The sequence below is a fragment of the Eufriesea mexicana genome, unplaced genomic scaffold, assembly GCF_001483705.2.
Source record: "Eufriesea mexicana isolate 0111107269 unplaced genomic scaffold, ASM148370v2 scaffold507, whole genome shotgun sequence".
Classification (NCBI taxonomy): Eukaryota; Metazoa; Arthropoda; class Insecta; order Hymenoptera; family Apidae; genus Eufriesea; species Eufriesea mexicana.
The window spans coordinates 1,098,423-1,113,559 of record NW_016908664.1 but is presented as its reverse complement, the minus strand read 5'-3'; the positions used below and the strand labels follow the sequence as shown (position 1 = coordinate 1,113,559).

At 47.2% G+C, this 15,137-nt stretch overlaps 1 protein-coding gene across 1 annotated transcript in view; it reads right to left on the bottom strand.

Annotated features, from left to right (window-relative positions):
* pdm3 (POU-domain protein pdm3) overlaps positions 1–15,137 on the bottom strand; it is a 212,192-nt gene that overhangs the window by 40,629 nt on the left and 156,426 nt on the right. Inside the window, 1 exon segment of the mRNA XM_017897496.1 lies at positions 10,353–10,400. Within this exon segment, the coding sequence (XP_017752985.1) occupies positions 10,353–10,400 (48 nt within the window).

The following is a 15,137-nucleotide window of genomic DNA, read 5'->3' as shown; positions in this document are numbered from 1 at the left end:
TCGACATTTGGACGAGCCTGCGTTGCAGTTCAACTATCCTACGTTAAGAGTTAGAAGAAACGTATACACCCTAGTGATCACCCTTACGTATATGTAGACAAATTCGTTGATCCAAAAAGAAAGAAGGAAATCTCGATCGTACGACCGAAATTCGAAACCCAATTTAACTACACCTCGTGCAAAGTAATTTTTCAGAGAAAGCTACCCCTATATGGCACTCACTCGATATTTGGACGACTCTGCATTGTAGTTCAGCTATCCTGCGTTAAGAGTCAGAAGACCCTAGTGATCACCTTTCCCTATACGTAGATAAATTCGTTGATCCAAAAAGAAAGAAAGAAATCTCGATCGTACGACCGAAATTCGAAACCCAATTTAACTACACCCCGTGCAAAGTAATTCTTCAGAGAAAGCTACCCTTAAATAGCACCCACTCGACTTCATTTTCGACACGCGCTCTCTTTATTTCCCTCTTAATCTTGTTTTTTTCTTTCCTTTATTCTATTTTTTTTTGTTTTTTTTGTTTTTTTTTTTTAATTATCTCGCGTCCCGAGACAGCTACGTTTACTTTATCAATATTTCCCCCGGGCCTAAAAAAAATCCTTGCCGCCCGCGCCGAGGCAACCCTTCCCGTCGTTTACTCGTGCGGTACAGCTGGATAGGTAATTAGTGAGGGCCACGTGGTGCAGCCACGATATAAACGCGCGTCACGCGGCCGTATTGGTTGATGCGTGAGCGCGTGTGTCGACGAGGGTGCGGATGGAACGCGAAGGGGCGGAAGAGGAGGGGGCGGGGCGGGGGTCCAAGGGTCGCGACGGCACGGGCGACGAAAAGGTATATAAGGGTGCGCGGAAAGCAGGACGAAGAAGGCCGGAACAGCGGAGTGAACGAGGAGTAAAATGGGGTAGAGAAGATGCGATCGAGACGGAGGGACGACGATAGAGAGCAGACTGCAGAGGGGGCCGCGGGGGGGTGGAGGACGTTGCAATAATGACAGAAAATTGCGCGCTTCCAGGTTCCGCGGCACAGCACCGACACTTAATTCAATTCAATTGCGATACAGTTCAATAATTCGATTAATTAAAAAATATCGCAGGGTCGCTCAGTCGCTTTCCGTTCGCGTCGTACGTGGCCCCCGTAGATTGATTCTCTTTTTCGTCCCTCCAGCTCTGGCGTCTCTCGCGAGATACACCGTCGCCACCCATTAGCTCGACTCTCGTTGTTTTCCGTTGCGACACGGAACAACCCCGTGTATCGCGCAGGCTGAGAACCTCTGACTAAAAGGCGCCTCCATCCCTCATCTGTCTCTCTTACTCCCCGCGTGTATCGACGAGGGTTAATAGCTGATAGCTGAAACGTACCACTCGATGTTCCCGCATCATCTGTGATTACTTGATTATGAGTATCGAGTGAGCGATGTTTTCTGAAACTACGGCACACGTCCTAGCGGGAAAACTCTTGCAAACGTCCCAACAGTGAGCACCTGCCGGGCTTATATTGGCGACCTTTGAATCCGGTCTCATCCTACCAACCTTCCGCCGATTCCCATCCTCCGTTTCGCTACCTTCTGCCTCCACCTACGCGCGCGCCGTCGTCCCGGCTCCGCTCCTCTGTCCCACACCCTCGTCATGGCTCGGGGATGCGAGGTGCACTTGACTTTTAAAAACCCTATTAACTGACGGTAATAGAGAAATCGTGCTTTCACAGACTGTTTCGCAGCCAAGGGAACGAGGACAGGGAGAACCGGAGTCCCTGTTCCCGTAACCGGAGTCCCTGTTCCCGGGCTCTCTTCCGTTACGACCAAGGGTTCTTGGTCTCTCTGTTTGAACGTTTCTTCGTTTTCTTTCTATCGCTCATCACCCCTTTCCGAACCGTCGAGGATCTCCCTTCCTTTCCACCGCCTCTCCGTTTCTCCCTTTAAACGCGCCACTTGCGTGCCTGGTTTCGCCGAGCTTTTCGGCCGGATGAAAGCTTCCGGGAATAACTCTGACTCTGTGACGGCAGTCACGACGACACCTATTCGCTGCTTGGTCTCCAGCGAGTTTTCCCCGTAATTTCGTCCATCCGCGGTGATTTCATTTCCATCGCGTATGGACTCCGCGGCATAATATTTATCTTCGTGGAAAAATTCGGCGAACGACGACGAGTAGTTTCGCAAAACGGGGTTGGCGGGATTTTCGAAAAAGATTCCGCGGCGTGTCAAGGGGAGCTTCCGCCTCGGCGAGCCGCTAAAAAATCCCTCGCAGCGGGTATTCCCGCTCTCGAGGAACATTTCGGGATATTATAATCCCGCGGCGGTGTCATAATCATAATAACAACGCGTTAATTAAACCCGCTGATTTATGTGCCTTTCATATTGTAATTGCCGGCCGAACTCCAGTCGGGCCTGGTAAAAGCGAGCAGCGAGCCACGATCTCGGACGATCTCTTGCTCGCGGAGCTGAGATAATGCGAATGAATTAATAAATTAAGAAGCAATTAATATCCAACATTCGCGTCCATCTCCCAATATTATCTTCCCCATTGCGGCCGGATTCGAATCCGAATTCGTGGCAATTTCAAAAATTAACCGTTAAAAATCCACGCACGAATGATCCAATTTCCATCCTCGAATATACGAGGCCTCCGACCAAGAATCGATCCGGACCAGTGTCCGTAGTTAATTTTTCTCGCATTAGTGCCATTCGAGGCGAAATCCCGTGGCGAGAGGAGCCGCCTGAGACGAAATCCAATGCCTTGGACGAAGCGGAGAGGGAACTCTTCTCGCGGGCCGCGAATACAATTCATTATGACTTAACGGTAGCAAGAAAGCATATATAGTCGGCGTGGGCGACGGCAAATCGCTTATTTACACCGTGAACGGTGTAATACGCTCGCCGGAGGCCATATTTAGTTTACCAGCCCGCTGGTATAATGTCTTTTTAGGTACGTTAATTAACAGTATTCATTTTGCACAAAGGTTTCTAATTACGTACTGTACGGAGCCATAGACTTAGTACCGCCTCCGCCACGGAAATGTTATGTCCCAGTTCTTGCACCAGCCTTCTCTCCCCCTGGCTGGGGGTGTGACGGTCGAGCGGAGAGCGAGATGGATGGATAGAGAGGCGGTTGTGACGGAGAGGGAGAAGGCGAGGTGGTGAGGATGACGAGAAGGCAGAGATGGTCGAAACGCGGAATTAAGACGCGAAATCTGCCGTGTCAGCGGCCTTGATGACACCGAACAGCCGGGTTCGCGGGACAGGCGAAGGAACACGGAAGATCGAGAGGGTGTCGCGCATGGGAAGAGAATCAGAAACGGTCGAGCGTGGCGTGTCGGGTCAATACTTGTCCGGCCGCCACAGTTAGCAGTCGCATTAATTAATTATAATTAAGTTTTAGTTGACGCGACTGTGGAGCGGCGCGCGGGGTAAGCAAGGCAGGTAGCTACGCGACTCGCATTTTGAGCATTACCGATATTATGCAGATTTCACCCCCTCCCGGGCCACCTCTGCCACCCCGTCGTCGTCTTCGTCGTCTTCGTCGTCGTCTTCGCGACGTACCTCCTGCTGCTAGTCTTTCTCCCTTTCTCCAACCCCTACGTGAAGCCCTCGCCCACTCTCCTCTTCCACCGTCATCCTCCAGGACACGCTCGCTCCTCGTGCCACTTGCCAAGCGAGTCAGAGAATGAATTATTTACTTATTTACGGTACGTAAACGGAAACTCTGTAGTGCCTCGTTCCGCGTCTATAGCGGAGCAGGAATTAAGACGGCGAGGCTGGCCCACGGCTCGGGAAATTGGCTCAAGGGGGTGACAACCGCCGGACATCGTTGGTTTTCAAGCGAGAGCCCCGATCGTCGCGACGAGCCAGACAATTTGCCGATGAGGTCTCGTCTCACTTGGACAATTTAATTTCTGTTTAATTATTTGCCACTGAATAATGATATCTCGCACCGGGGGGATATCGGCACTCGCTTACAACTTTCTTCCCAAGTTTCGTCGTCGGATTATTCCCGTGATCCCTTAATTTAAACGAACCAATTCTTTTCCAGGACGTTTCCACCGATGTTCGCGCCAGGAGAAATACTCGCAGGCTATTATGCACTGATTAACAAGCTTAATTCTTCACACACCTCATTACCGTTTCAACGCCAGCGAATATTAAATAGATACACGTCAGCTCGCACAGTCGTGTAATAAAGGCGGAAGCGAGTTGCAGACCAGGCAATGAAAATTCCACTCGCGAAGAAAGCCACACCATCATCGCACCGCGATAAAAGATCTACAAAGACTGAATTATTCCTCAATCTGTCTCCCCCTCCAGCTTATTTACTCTTCGGCAAGCACGCGACAGCCGTGGCAGAAGCTGTTCGCGTCACTCGGCAAGCAAGTCATAGAATTAATTACTTATGTACGGTGGATAAACGGGAGCATACGCGAGTGCCTCGTTCACGCTGGGGATTCGAGCTTCCCGACACAGTCTCTGATCTACTTTATCCGATCTGCGCCTCACGTATCGAAAGAAGACGAAGAATACACGTAGGACAGGTGTTATCTACTTGGCCTTCGGGTGTCTGTCGACACACAGTGTGGCAAGGTTGTTATATCGAACGCGTTTCCGTCTTCATCGAATGCTCCTGGAGGCGACGAGGGTCGGTGAAACGACGCGGAGCGTAGTCGCCAGCTCGGCAGCGAGCGCACGTCGTCGTAAGAAGCTGTTAATCTTCGGTAATAAACTGTATTTTCATTATAATACGGCATGAATATGCAACGGCGATAATGGCCTTAATATCCCGGCATGCATCTTCCTGTGCTTTACGAGCTGAGCCTCCTCTGCCGGAATTTGAGGCGTACTCACAGTGGATTTTGCGACGACGTTACTGCCGACGGTTGCCTGCCGACGCCGTATGCCCCCGAGCAGCTCACTCCACCTTACCTCACGGGGTGGATTCGCGGCTTCTCGAGTTTTGCGACTCTGCGAACGAATCGTAAGCGTTTCGCGCGGTTATCCAAACGCACCGGGCCATCGTCATTTAACGATCCCGGTTATTTCCACCCAAGCTCGCACAATGTGCTTATTATTTTCACCCACGATCGTCGCTTCCGCTGGTATGTTGATGACGAGTTGATGGCGGTGTGCTTGGGAATTCGCACGACACTGAAGAAAATGTTATCTTATCCGTGGTATTCGTAGCTTTGTTCGAGTATTCTTCAACAAATTTTTATACAGTTTCGACGATTAACTCGATTAACTTTACACTCCATTTCCATCTTCTTTAATTTTAGTTTCATGGATAAGGTGGAAAAGTCTTCAAATCGAAGATTATGATGAGAACGAGTTTAAAAATTGTCAATTTCCTATTCGTATTTTTCAGATATTTGTTTGTCGATGTAGAAGATTTGGAGAAAGTAGTGAGAATAATAATTAACAGCTTTCATGCCTTTTCTAACGCCCTCCAGTGAAAATTATGCCACAGTAAAATCCTCAGGTGCAAACGGTCAAAGAAATATTGTCGTAACTTCTTCGACGAATGAACACCTAATCTGAATCCTCCATTGCAGAAATAAATGAGTTTGCACGATTAAAAATTTTGCAGTAGGTACGAGGAATTTTATTTATTAATTCTTTCGTCTCCTCTTCTATAGTAATAGAGCGAACACTATGCCATAGTAAAATCTTCGCGTATAAATGGGAAAACGAGACACTTCCAACTCGTATCCTTCGAGTCTTAATTTCTCCCATGATTTTTCCCGATTCCTGACAGTGAGTATCGTGGCATATATAAAATATTCCGATGCAAATTCACGCTGCCATAAAGTACCAGTGTGAGTACTCATATAACTCGTCGCATTCTCATTTGCATTCTTCGTATCTTTAAGATCTCGGAGTTAGAAGATCCGCGAAATATCGAAGCAGGTTCGAGCAGTGTTTCGCGGTGAATGAACGACTGGAATGGCGGCGTTTGGTGGAAAGTAGCGGGAATAATAGGTAACTGCTTCCATCTATCCGTTTCTTCTCCTTCTCCGAAAGCACGTAACGTTCTGAACCGGGATCCTAAATTTCGAGCTCCTGAAGAAAGCCGGCGCTGCTTCTCGGTGTTCCGTAGCGCCGAGAGACGAGCGTTCGATCGGGAATTCGAGCTTGTAATGGGCGCGATACATTCCGCATCGCCGTTAATGCGGGGCAACTTAATGTAAGCAGCGAGCGAAGGAATAATAGTGGCCTAGCCTACGGACATTCATTTATCTTAGTTTATTGCCAACTGCGAGGAAACAAACACCGTTGGAATACGCAACGACGCGCCATTAACCTCCCAGTCGCTTTGCCAGCCTGAGCTTAACGGTTTGTCCCGTACTTTTATTCCAACTCACTTTCTTTCTGCTTAATAACGACTCGATGACGCATTGTGTCGACTTGCCTAATTGGCTCCGCGGCATGATAACTTCTCGATCCTGCAGGAGGTCCAAATAATCCTTGGAACACTCCTCGAATCTCGTCTCCGTCCAAAATGAACCGATATTTCTGGCAAATTCATCGGTGCGTCGAAATTTTACCGTCCCTCGAGTATCGTAAGTTTCCAAAGATATTTATCTCGAGGCATTTCTACGCACGAAGCTTCACCGGTTACAGTGAAATCCGGATAATCAAGTTCCCTTAGATTTTTCCGGGGCTTTTTCGTCGTGTCCAGTGTCCGTGGTCCATGCATTTTGATTACGTTCGAAAAGGTTCGCAATCGGGTGCCGTCCGTTCGCAGAAAGCTCGGAACAAGCGGCCAAACAACCGATTCTCTAAATCACGAAAAGCTGGCATAACAAAAGATCGAACGAAGGGAGAAAGGGTGGCGGGCTAGGGCGCGCGCGACACAGGATCCGAGAGACGAAATCGAACAGCGATCGGTCGGAGCGGCGGGGTAATTAGCGTCCATCGTTGTTTCGCATCGGGCGCGTTGTTCTCCGGCGAAACAAATTAGACCGTGGCGCGTCGCACGAGCGAATAAATTTAGGGAATGTTTCTGCCCCGAACAACGAACAGAGACGAACGCGTCGGGAGAACGCGGATCGGGAGAGCGAACGGGAAAAGGAGGAGGGAACGAAAGCGAGGCGACCGAAAAAAGGTGAAAAAGGGAGAAAATGGAAAGCGAATAAAAAAAAAAAGGGAGAGATCGGGGGAGAAAAAAGAGGAAGAAAGAGGAAACAAAAATAAAGGAGCACGGGGCAGGGGGTGCGGGCGAAAAATCGGGTGGGGAAAAATGTTTCTGGCACAGGATATAATGGACGCATTGCACACGAATATAATGAGATTTTACAGTGCAATTCACATAAAGCATTGGAAACAACAAAAGCTTCGGGCTGAAGGGGTGAACGGGGTAGTCGGGAGCGGGGGTGTAGCGCGATAAAAATGCCTGCGCCTAAACACATTATTTCTACCGTGGCCCCGCTTTTGCTACTCCACCCCTGCGTCGCCTCCAAACCCCTTTCCAGATACCGCGATCCCTGAATGCAGACTGTTACCCTTTTCCCACCACCTCGAGACCACTTGTCCGCCCTCTTTTTATTTTCCTTCTACCACTTTTTTCCGTTTTTTCCTTCCTTTCACTCACTCGCTCTCTCTTTCCTCCTCCCTCTTTCATTCTGATTCGCTACCAACCCTCGTTCCGTTCCGAATATGCCGCATACACGGCTCGCGGGTATCGCGGAACGCGTAAACGCGTCTCATTAACGGGTGCTTGCGCTTGTCGCTTTCTTTGACGATGTTGATTACCTCTCGAAAACGCGAGCTGCGGCCGCTTTCGAGGAGAACAAAAAGCGACAACAGCGGCATCGGGACACGCATTTTTGATTATGGGAACGCCGGTTTAAATGTTGATAATTACGCGGACGACGCGGCCGGAAAAACGCCGGCACTGCAGGATCAAAGAGGGAAGCGGCCGCGCCTCGCGATCGGATGCGTTTTTTGCGTTTCGAGCAATCTCAATTAACTCGGTGAAATAAAAAAAAAAAATACGCACCTTTATCCGACTGTACACCGACACAAGGCCACTTCTCCAGCGTTTCTGTTCCACGCGCGTGATTTATGCGCGGCCTCTATCGGTTTGGAAATTAAAACGCGGCTACGCGGCCGCGTTTCGAATACCCCGGACGACCGAGTGCGAAGGGTTAAAGGAAACAGGGTTGCAATAAGGGAGAATGCTACAGGGTGATTCGTCGCGACTTGTACACAACTGTGCAATCTTTACAGCGGTGTTTCTCAAGCTTCCTGGGGTAGCGAAGTACTACAGAATTTTTAGTTAGGTCCTTTGGTTCATTGTGTTTCATAATTCGTAGAAAGATAATTGTTCTCAAATTTTATTGCAATTTTTGTGCCAGGTCGAGTGAGAAACACCGTTCCAAAGTATACGACGTAGGAAGAATGATTCATATACGAGTTGCATAGTTGAGGGAGGCTCATATTACACGATTCATGCACTTATTTCTATACCTATATATAGAAATAATAGCTAAAGAGAAATATATAGGTAAAAGCGATTCTTTCCAAAGATTTTACCATTTCTATCAATCCCAGTAAATTTGTGTACGAGATACGTGGACAATCCTGTACATCGAATACGAAATCACGAAGGGTGGAGGTTCTTGCGGATCCGACGATTAAAAAATTCGCCGAACGTCGAAGTGGAGGTATTAAATGGTATTTATACGGGAATAAAGACAATAATGGCCAGGCATGTAATCAGTGGAAGATAAAGGAACGAATACAGGACACTGCAGGATCGGATTTGAATTTTTTGGGAAATCACAACGCCCGGATAGATCCGCTGGACAAACAAGTGCCTAACTCTGTCTACCTGTTTTTTTCGCCGAACCATTTCCGGACCTTCGACTCTGAATACCCTTTGAACGTTGTCCAATAGGGAGTGGGACGCTTGAAAGCGACCGGACAGCTAGAGGGACCGCGACAGACAGAGAGACAGGAGTGGAAGAGAAACACGGAACGACGGGGATAGGGATGAGGAGAGCGAAAAAGGGAAGAACGATGGCGTTTGGCCGGTTGACGAACAGAGACGGAGGGCAGAGAGGGAGATAAAAAAGATTGGAGGGTGCGTTTTGTCGCGCCGCCAATAAATTTTGAATGCACCCGCCGGCGGAATTAGTAGCCTGTTGGGTAATGATCAAAAAAATTATAAACAAAAGATTCCACGGATGGCGAGCCTTTTTCGTGGATCAACGAGGCAAGCGGAGAACGCTTGCGAAAAGCTTTGACGGTGCCACGGTTCCCACCCGACCCGGCTCACGTTGCTGCCCAAACCTACCGGGCACACTATATTTAAAAATCGGCGCGCTCTCCCGGAAACTTTCTCCACAAAGGGTAGGGGCCAACCGTTTACATCGAGTTTATTAAAATCGACTGCTAGCGAAATATAAACCGTCAACCGGAACGTGCACGCGTTGGCTTTCGGCGTAAAGCCGCCCGCTCGTGTCCTTATCGGGGCGTCTCCGAATTCGATCGACATACGCCCCTGGACGAAATGATAGCACACCGCGTAATTCTTCGTTCTTTCTAGGGAAATTTCCAAACGCTACATCCCGGAGGAAAGAATATCGCGTGGCTACCATTCTTTGGACTTCTTCGATGAAAAATAAGTCTTACGCGATTATGAATTAACAGAAGTCTAGTATTGTTAGACGCAGTCGATAAAGGTATTGGAAAAAATTATTATACTTGGAATATTTTCGGAAATATAATAAAAATCGATAATCTTCTAACGCGGTTATTATAGGAAAGAAATTAAATCGTGGGTAATTTGGGTGCTATCATTTTGACCCGGATCGTATCCGTACACGAATTTCAAAACTTCCAGATATTTTAATCATTCTCGAAGGTTTTAAATTCATTATAAAACAGGCGAAATGTCGAATCGTCGAATTCCCGGAATAAAGACTCGCGAACTCCGAAAACGTTGAAATTCGTGACACTTGACGAACGAATAATAAAGTACGTTCGCTCCGTGATCAGTAAACACAGATTTATTCTTAAATCTACCATTCTACCATCGTTTCCATTGCAACCCCTTGCAGTGAGAAAGCTCTACATCTACATGTCCGTTCCCAGCACCCCCGGCAAAGTGAACTCCCACCCCCACAATCCCGCGGCTAAGGTCCACTAAAATCCACTAATTCGCTCGTGCATAAAAGAAAAAGAAAAACGCTGATGATGAAATTACTCATGATCGACTCGGCGACAAGGAGAAAGCGATGTGAGGGCAATATGAACAAAGAAAAATATGAAACAAAACCTGTCGTATATCGACAAAAGCACAGATACATAACGGAGGCTCATCCGTAGCCTGCGTCAGCTTTCAAATGCGATTGATACGTACGGTGGATGATGCCGACGCCGGTTGTGCTTGTAAATCCGCCCACCAACGCTACAGACAGAGAGAGATTCATTATTTTTAATTAAACAAAACAATAATACGGTTATTAATTGATTAATTAAACATCACGTATGCATTACGTTGTTCCATCAACGGCCGCCGTCGGTTAATCCACCCCTTTCGACCCCTTTCGGACGCTCGCCGCTTATTACGCCGACTTTTATACCCACGGACGGAGTTTTGCAGCAACGACGCACGAAAGGGGTGGCACAGGGGCGGGGGTTCGGTCGGGAATAGGGGGCAGACGGGCGGAGGGGGTTTGGCAGGGGAGAAAAAAAATTTCGTTCGTTCGCTATCATTGTGTTTGTCCGGTCGGCCGTGATCGCGACGCGGGTTTTATCAATACCGCCGTTTTCGGCGGGATAATAGCCTGATTTTTTGCCCGCGCCGCCGCGTTCACCACTCCTCATCGATCGGCAAATTTAATGAAGTTGTATCAGTTATCGACCCGCTCCGGTTTTTCTTGCAATTTTAGTAATTAATTTCTCGATTTAGCATTGACGTCAATGACGACGCGCAGCGTTCCGGGGCCACGTCGCTGCTAAATTTAAGGGTAACCACCACCCTTGGCTTTCGCCACTGCCTTTCTAGCTCTGTCCCCGTATACGAAGATTCTTCGTGGCTCGGTTTTCCGCAATTTACTAGCGTAACGTGCTTCGGAACGTCGAGCCGATGAATTATTGCGCGATAGTATCAATCTCGTACGGGGGTAGTTACCAGGATGGGCAGCTATTTTTAACCCCTTGCGCTGCGATTTAATTATGCGAAGTTGTGCCACGAAAGAGCGTTTAACTTTAATTAATCCGTAGACAGATCGTCCAAATATCTATCTCGTTTTTAGATACTCGCAACGAACTAGACTCGCCGCTGCAGCGCAAGGGGTTGAGAAAGGAACGACTACAAAGTACGCTACTTCATCCCTTAAATATTACATCGCGAATCGAACGATATGAAAAATATTTTATACACGCGCCACGTCTAATATCGTATTTAATATTAACCCTTTGCAGTCGGGAGGTGCCTCTAGGTCACCATTCGATCAAATTTCGAAGCTCGACATTAATACATCAAATTTAAAATAACGTAACCGTGCGCGAGGTATCGAAATTGAATAATTCTACGATTTCTTATTTACTGCTGAAAAAATATCATCAGCCTTATGGAAGAAAATTTTTCAACTCGTGCCTCTCTTTAGCCAAAAAATCGTCGAGCGCAAAGGGTTAAATACACAGTACCACTCAAATCGTTACAAGTTGCCCATTCGGCTAACTTCCCTCGCGAGTACCAGCTCAAGAATTCGAAAGACAATTACAGAAATAAAATTCCCCGGTTAGAAACGCGTATAACGACCGAGTTCATCGATATACCGACAAATACACGCAAACACGGCACAATGCCTCGAAGATCAAAAAGTTAGTGGCTCGTAAACGTCTCCTTTTTTCCCTTTATTAAATCCCACGGCAAAATCAACATTGCCAGCCGCGGGTAAACGAACGGGATCCTTTATAAAATAAAAAAAGACACACAAAGAAAGCAGGCAGAGTCGGTGTTACCAAGTTAGCAGGCATTCAAGAGTATATCCAGCAGCACCGGTAACGCTCGCGGGCATGCATCTAATTAACGTCGATCGCGACGGGTTGCCGTGGTTAAAAACAGTGGAAAAACGTCGTTTCGCCTTAATATCGTGAAAACGATCACCGCGCCCGGCACAATGACGTTTGAGACTGTAACCAGCTCATAATGGCGGCAGCGGCTCGCCGTTCGCCGCGATAATAACATTAAGCTTTATTTAGGTGAAATTCAACTTTAAAACGTGACTCGCGGTAATTATGCGAGAGTGAAACAATGCCCGCTGGTGGCCTGGCCTCGCATGATATACGTCTGCGGGTTTTTGCAAGACAAAGGCGTTTTATATCGCGCGCATTCGCCGTCCGCAACTTGCACGCGGTTTTGTGCCTTCGGCCGCCCGCGTCACAGGAAGTTTATGCACTTCACGCGCGCGCGCGCACGCGCACCTTGCAGCCCGCGTCCGCTTTGCCGCCTTTGAGAATCGCCCTGACAAACAAAGCCTCTCGTTGCTCATTTTTAAATCGCGCCACCCCCGTTTTCCCTTGTTCGGCCTGCTTTCGTTTCTAGGACGGGATGTTGTATTTACGCGTCAAGATCCCGCGTGCCGGGTGAACGTGTTTCGGGTCCTTCGAGATTCGACTTCGGATTCCTTGGGAAAATAATTCGAAAAATTTGAACGATGTGGAACACGTAAACGGGTCGATTTAGAAATTACACGTGTCATACGAGAAGAGTGGGTTCTATTTATTCCTGACTTTGAAAATTGTCGTACTGCTACCGATTGATGTTCTAGAGATATATATGGGGTGGATATAATTGACAAATTTAGTCTTTTTCGAAATAAATTTTAAAAATCGCGTTTCTCCAGTGACGTCTCTCGTGAAGGAAAATTGGTCCCAATTGGTGTTTCAACGTTCGTACATATAGACTGATCATTGAATAATCGGGAAGTCGTTAAATTACACGCGAGAGGAGCTTAGGAGCTCGCAATTTAGTCGCGTTAATCGAGTCATGAAATTTAATTCCAAGTTCCCTTTGGGCGAGTAGAAACTTTTGTAAGAAGCGCGAAAGAGGAAAGAACGCGTTTCTGTGTATGGCAGGCTGATAGAGCTAAACCGTATGTTGCTCATTCTGTCATTATCCCGGTTATAATAAGCATAATAACAAACGTATTTTCCACGACGCGTTATTTGCACAGGGTTAAAAGAACGTGGAATGAATGGCAGTGGGTAACAGTTCGCTCAAGAATCTGTGGCCTGAAGACACAATGGGTCAGCCGTTAAAAATCTGCCGGCAAAGAGACGCGACAAAGAGGAACGCTGAGACCTAGCAAAGTGTCCGCACGATAGTTTCAATATGTAGTATTAATTCTAAGCCTGTGTGTCTTTGTCGCTGAGAAGTAATGAGGGAACCGTGCAAAAAGGCATCGGCGTAACGAGGCGAGGAGTAAAAAACGCGTACCCGGTGTATTTCACCGCGGCCTTTCGCCTTATTGTTGTCAAAAAAATTCGCTTTCTTCCGCCAGGTGGCGGCCGCTTTGCCGTTTGACTTTTCTAATTACGAATTCGAGCGTTCTATTGGAACGCGTTCGCGGAAGGAGCCGCAAAGAACGTGTCAGAAATTACGTAACCCTCTTTCATAATTTTCACCTCTTTCTTTCTTCCATCCCCACCCATTCGTCCCCGACCTCCACCCGCCCCCCTCTCTCCCTCTCTCGCTCTCTTTCTCTCTCTCTCTCTCTCTGTCTTTTTTTCATTTTTAATTGAAAACGCAGCAACGAATTTAATTACAACGATGTCCATACAAAGTTTTCTTTCAGGCTGACTGTGAGCCACGTTAATTAATTACAGAATATAAACGCAAGTTCTGCGCATAGTTACTTACACGAGGTCCCGCGAGAGAGGGGTCGGGGGTGGAAAAGAAATTAATAAGACGCGATTCGATGAATTTTTCAACCTACGAAAAAGGAGCGTGCAAGCCTCTAATGAAAGTCTAATGGAAGAGCGACGAGGTGGCAGTCAGCCGCGAGACAGGGTGCGACCCCATCGAAATTCATGACTATCCCGATCGAAAGTTACGCCGGTTTACGATCTTCGACACGCGTGCTCGTATAGTTGCAACTACGAATTTTTTAATTTTGTTATTCATATATAGAAAATTTGTCAAACTCGAAGGTTAAAAATGCAGGGGAAAATCGGTATTTGAAAGCAATATTTCGTCATTTTTTTCTAAACCTCCCTACCTAACAGTAATAATATTATAGTCACAATGAACATAGCTAATTTTAAATCCAAAATTTACAGTTTATTAAAAATAGACGAATAAATAAATTAATTTAATAATTTCGTCCAAAATGCTACCAGAATTTTCAATTCCTGATAAACGGAGTAGCTGCTGTCTTATCAGCCATCTTTTAAACCTGCCTATATATATCGTCACGTAATTCCTGTAATTTCTAATATTTTTCATCGAAAAAAATTACGAGTATTCTAAGAATATGAGTAAATAAGATCCCGCGAATCTCGTGTCGAAAAGACTCGTGGTTTGTTCGAAAAAAATTTTCAAATATCTTTCTTCTCGGGCCAGGCTCGTAGAAGGAGCCCTTAATTGGCTATAATCACGACACTTTTGCTTAAGCTCGAAATACCGTGGAATGGATATGTAACGCGTGCCACGGTGTTCCTGGTCGGTGTTCAGCAATCTCGCAATTACTACTTGCAACGATAACACGTTTCAAAATAACAGCTTTTCACGCCGACCCTTCGACGAGCTAACAGTGTCGCTATTGTTAAGCAATATCCCTAATGCGGTGTCAATTCATAAATAGCCTCGCGCCAACACGCGTGCACACACGGCTGCTGGCCAATGCGACATCGCTGTAAATGACGACCATCGACGAGCCTGGTATAACTGGACGTTACATGGCCGGCACATAAACGCTCGCCTCCGCCACTCGGTGGACAGTAATTACGCGTTATGCGTTCGCCAGGCGATTCACCCTCCGTTGAAAAAGAAAATTTCGCGCCGCGGAACCGCCAATGGACGCTGCTAAAAATCCTCCACCGTCGCTTATCGTCGTTTTTAAAACGACCTAACCGAGTATCCAGCGCGCCTGCTTTGGTGTTACCTCGAAAATTATCGCAGAAATCCGCAGCACAG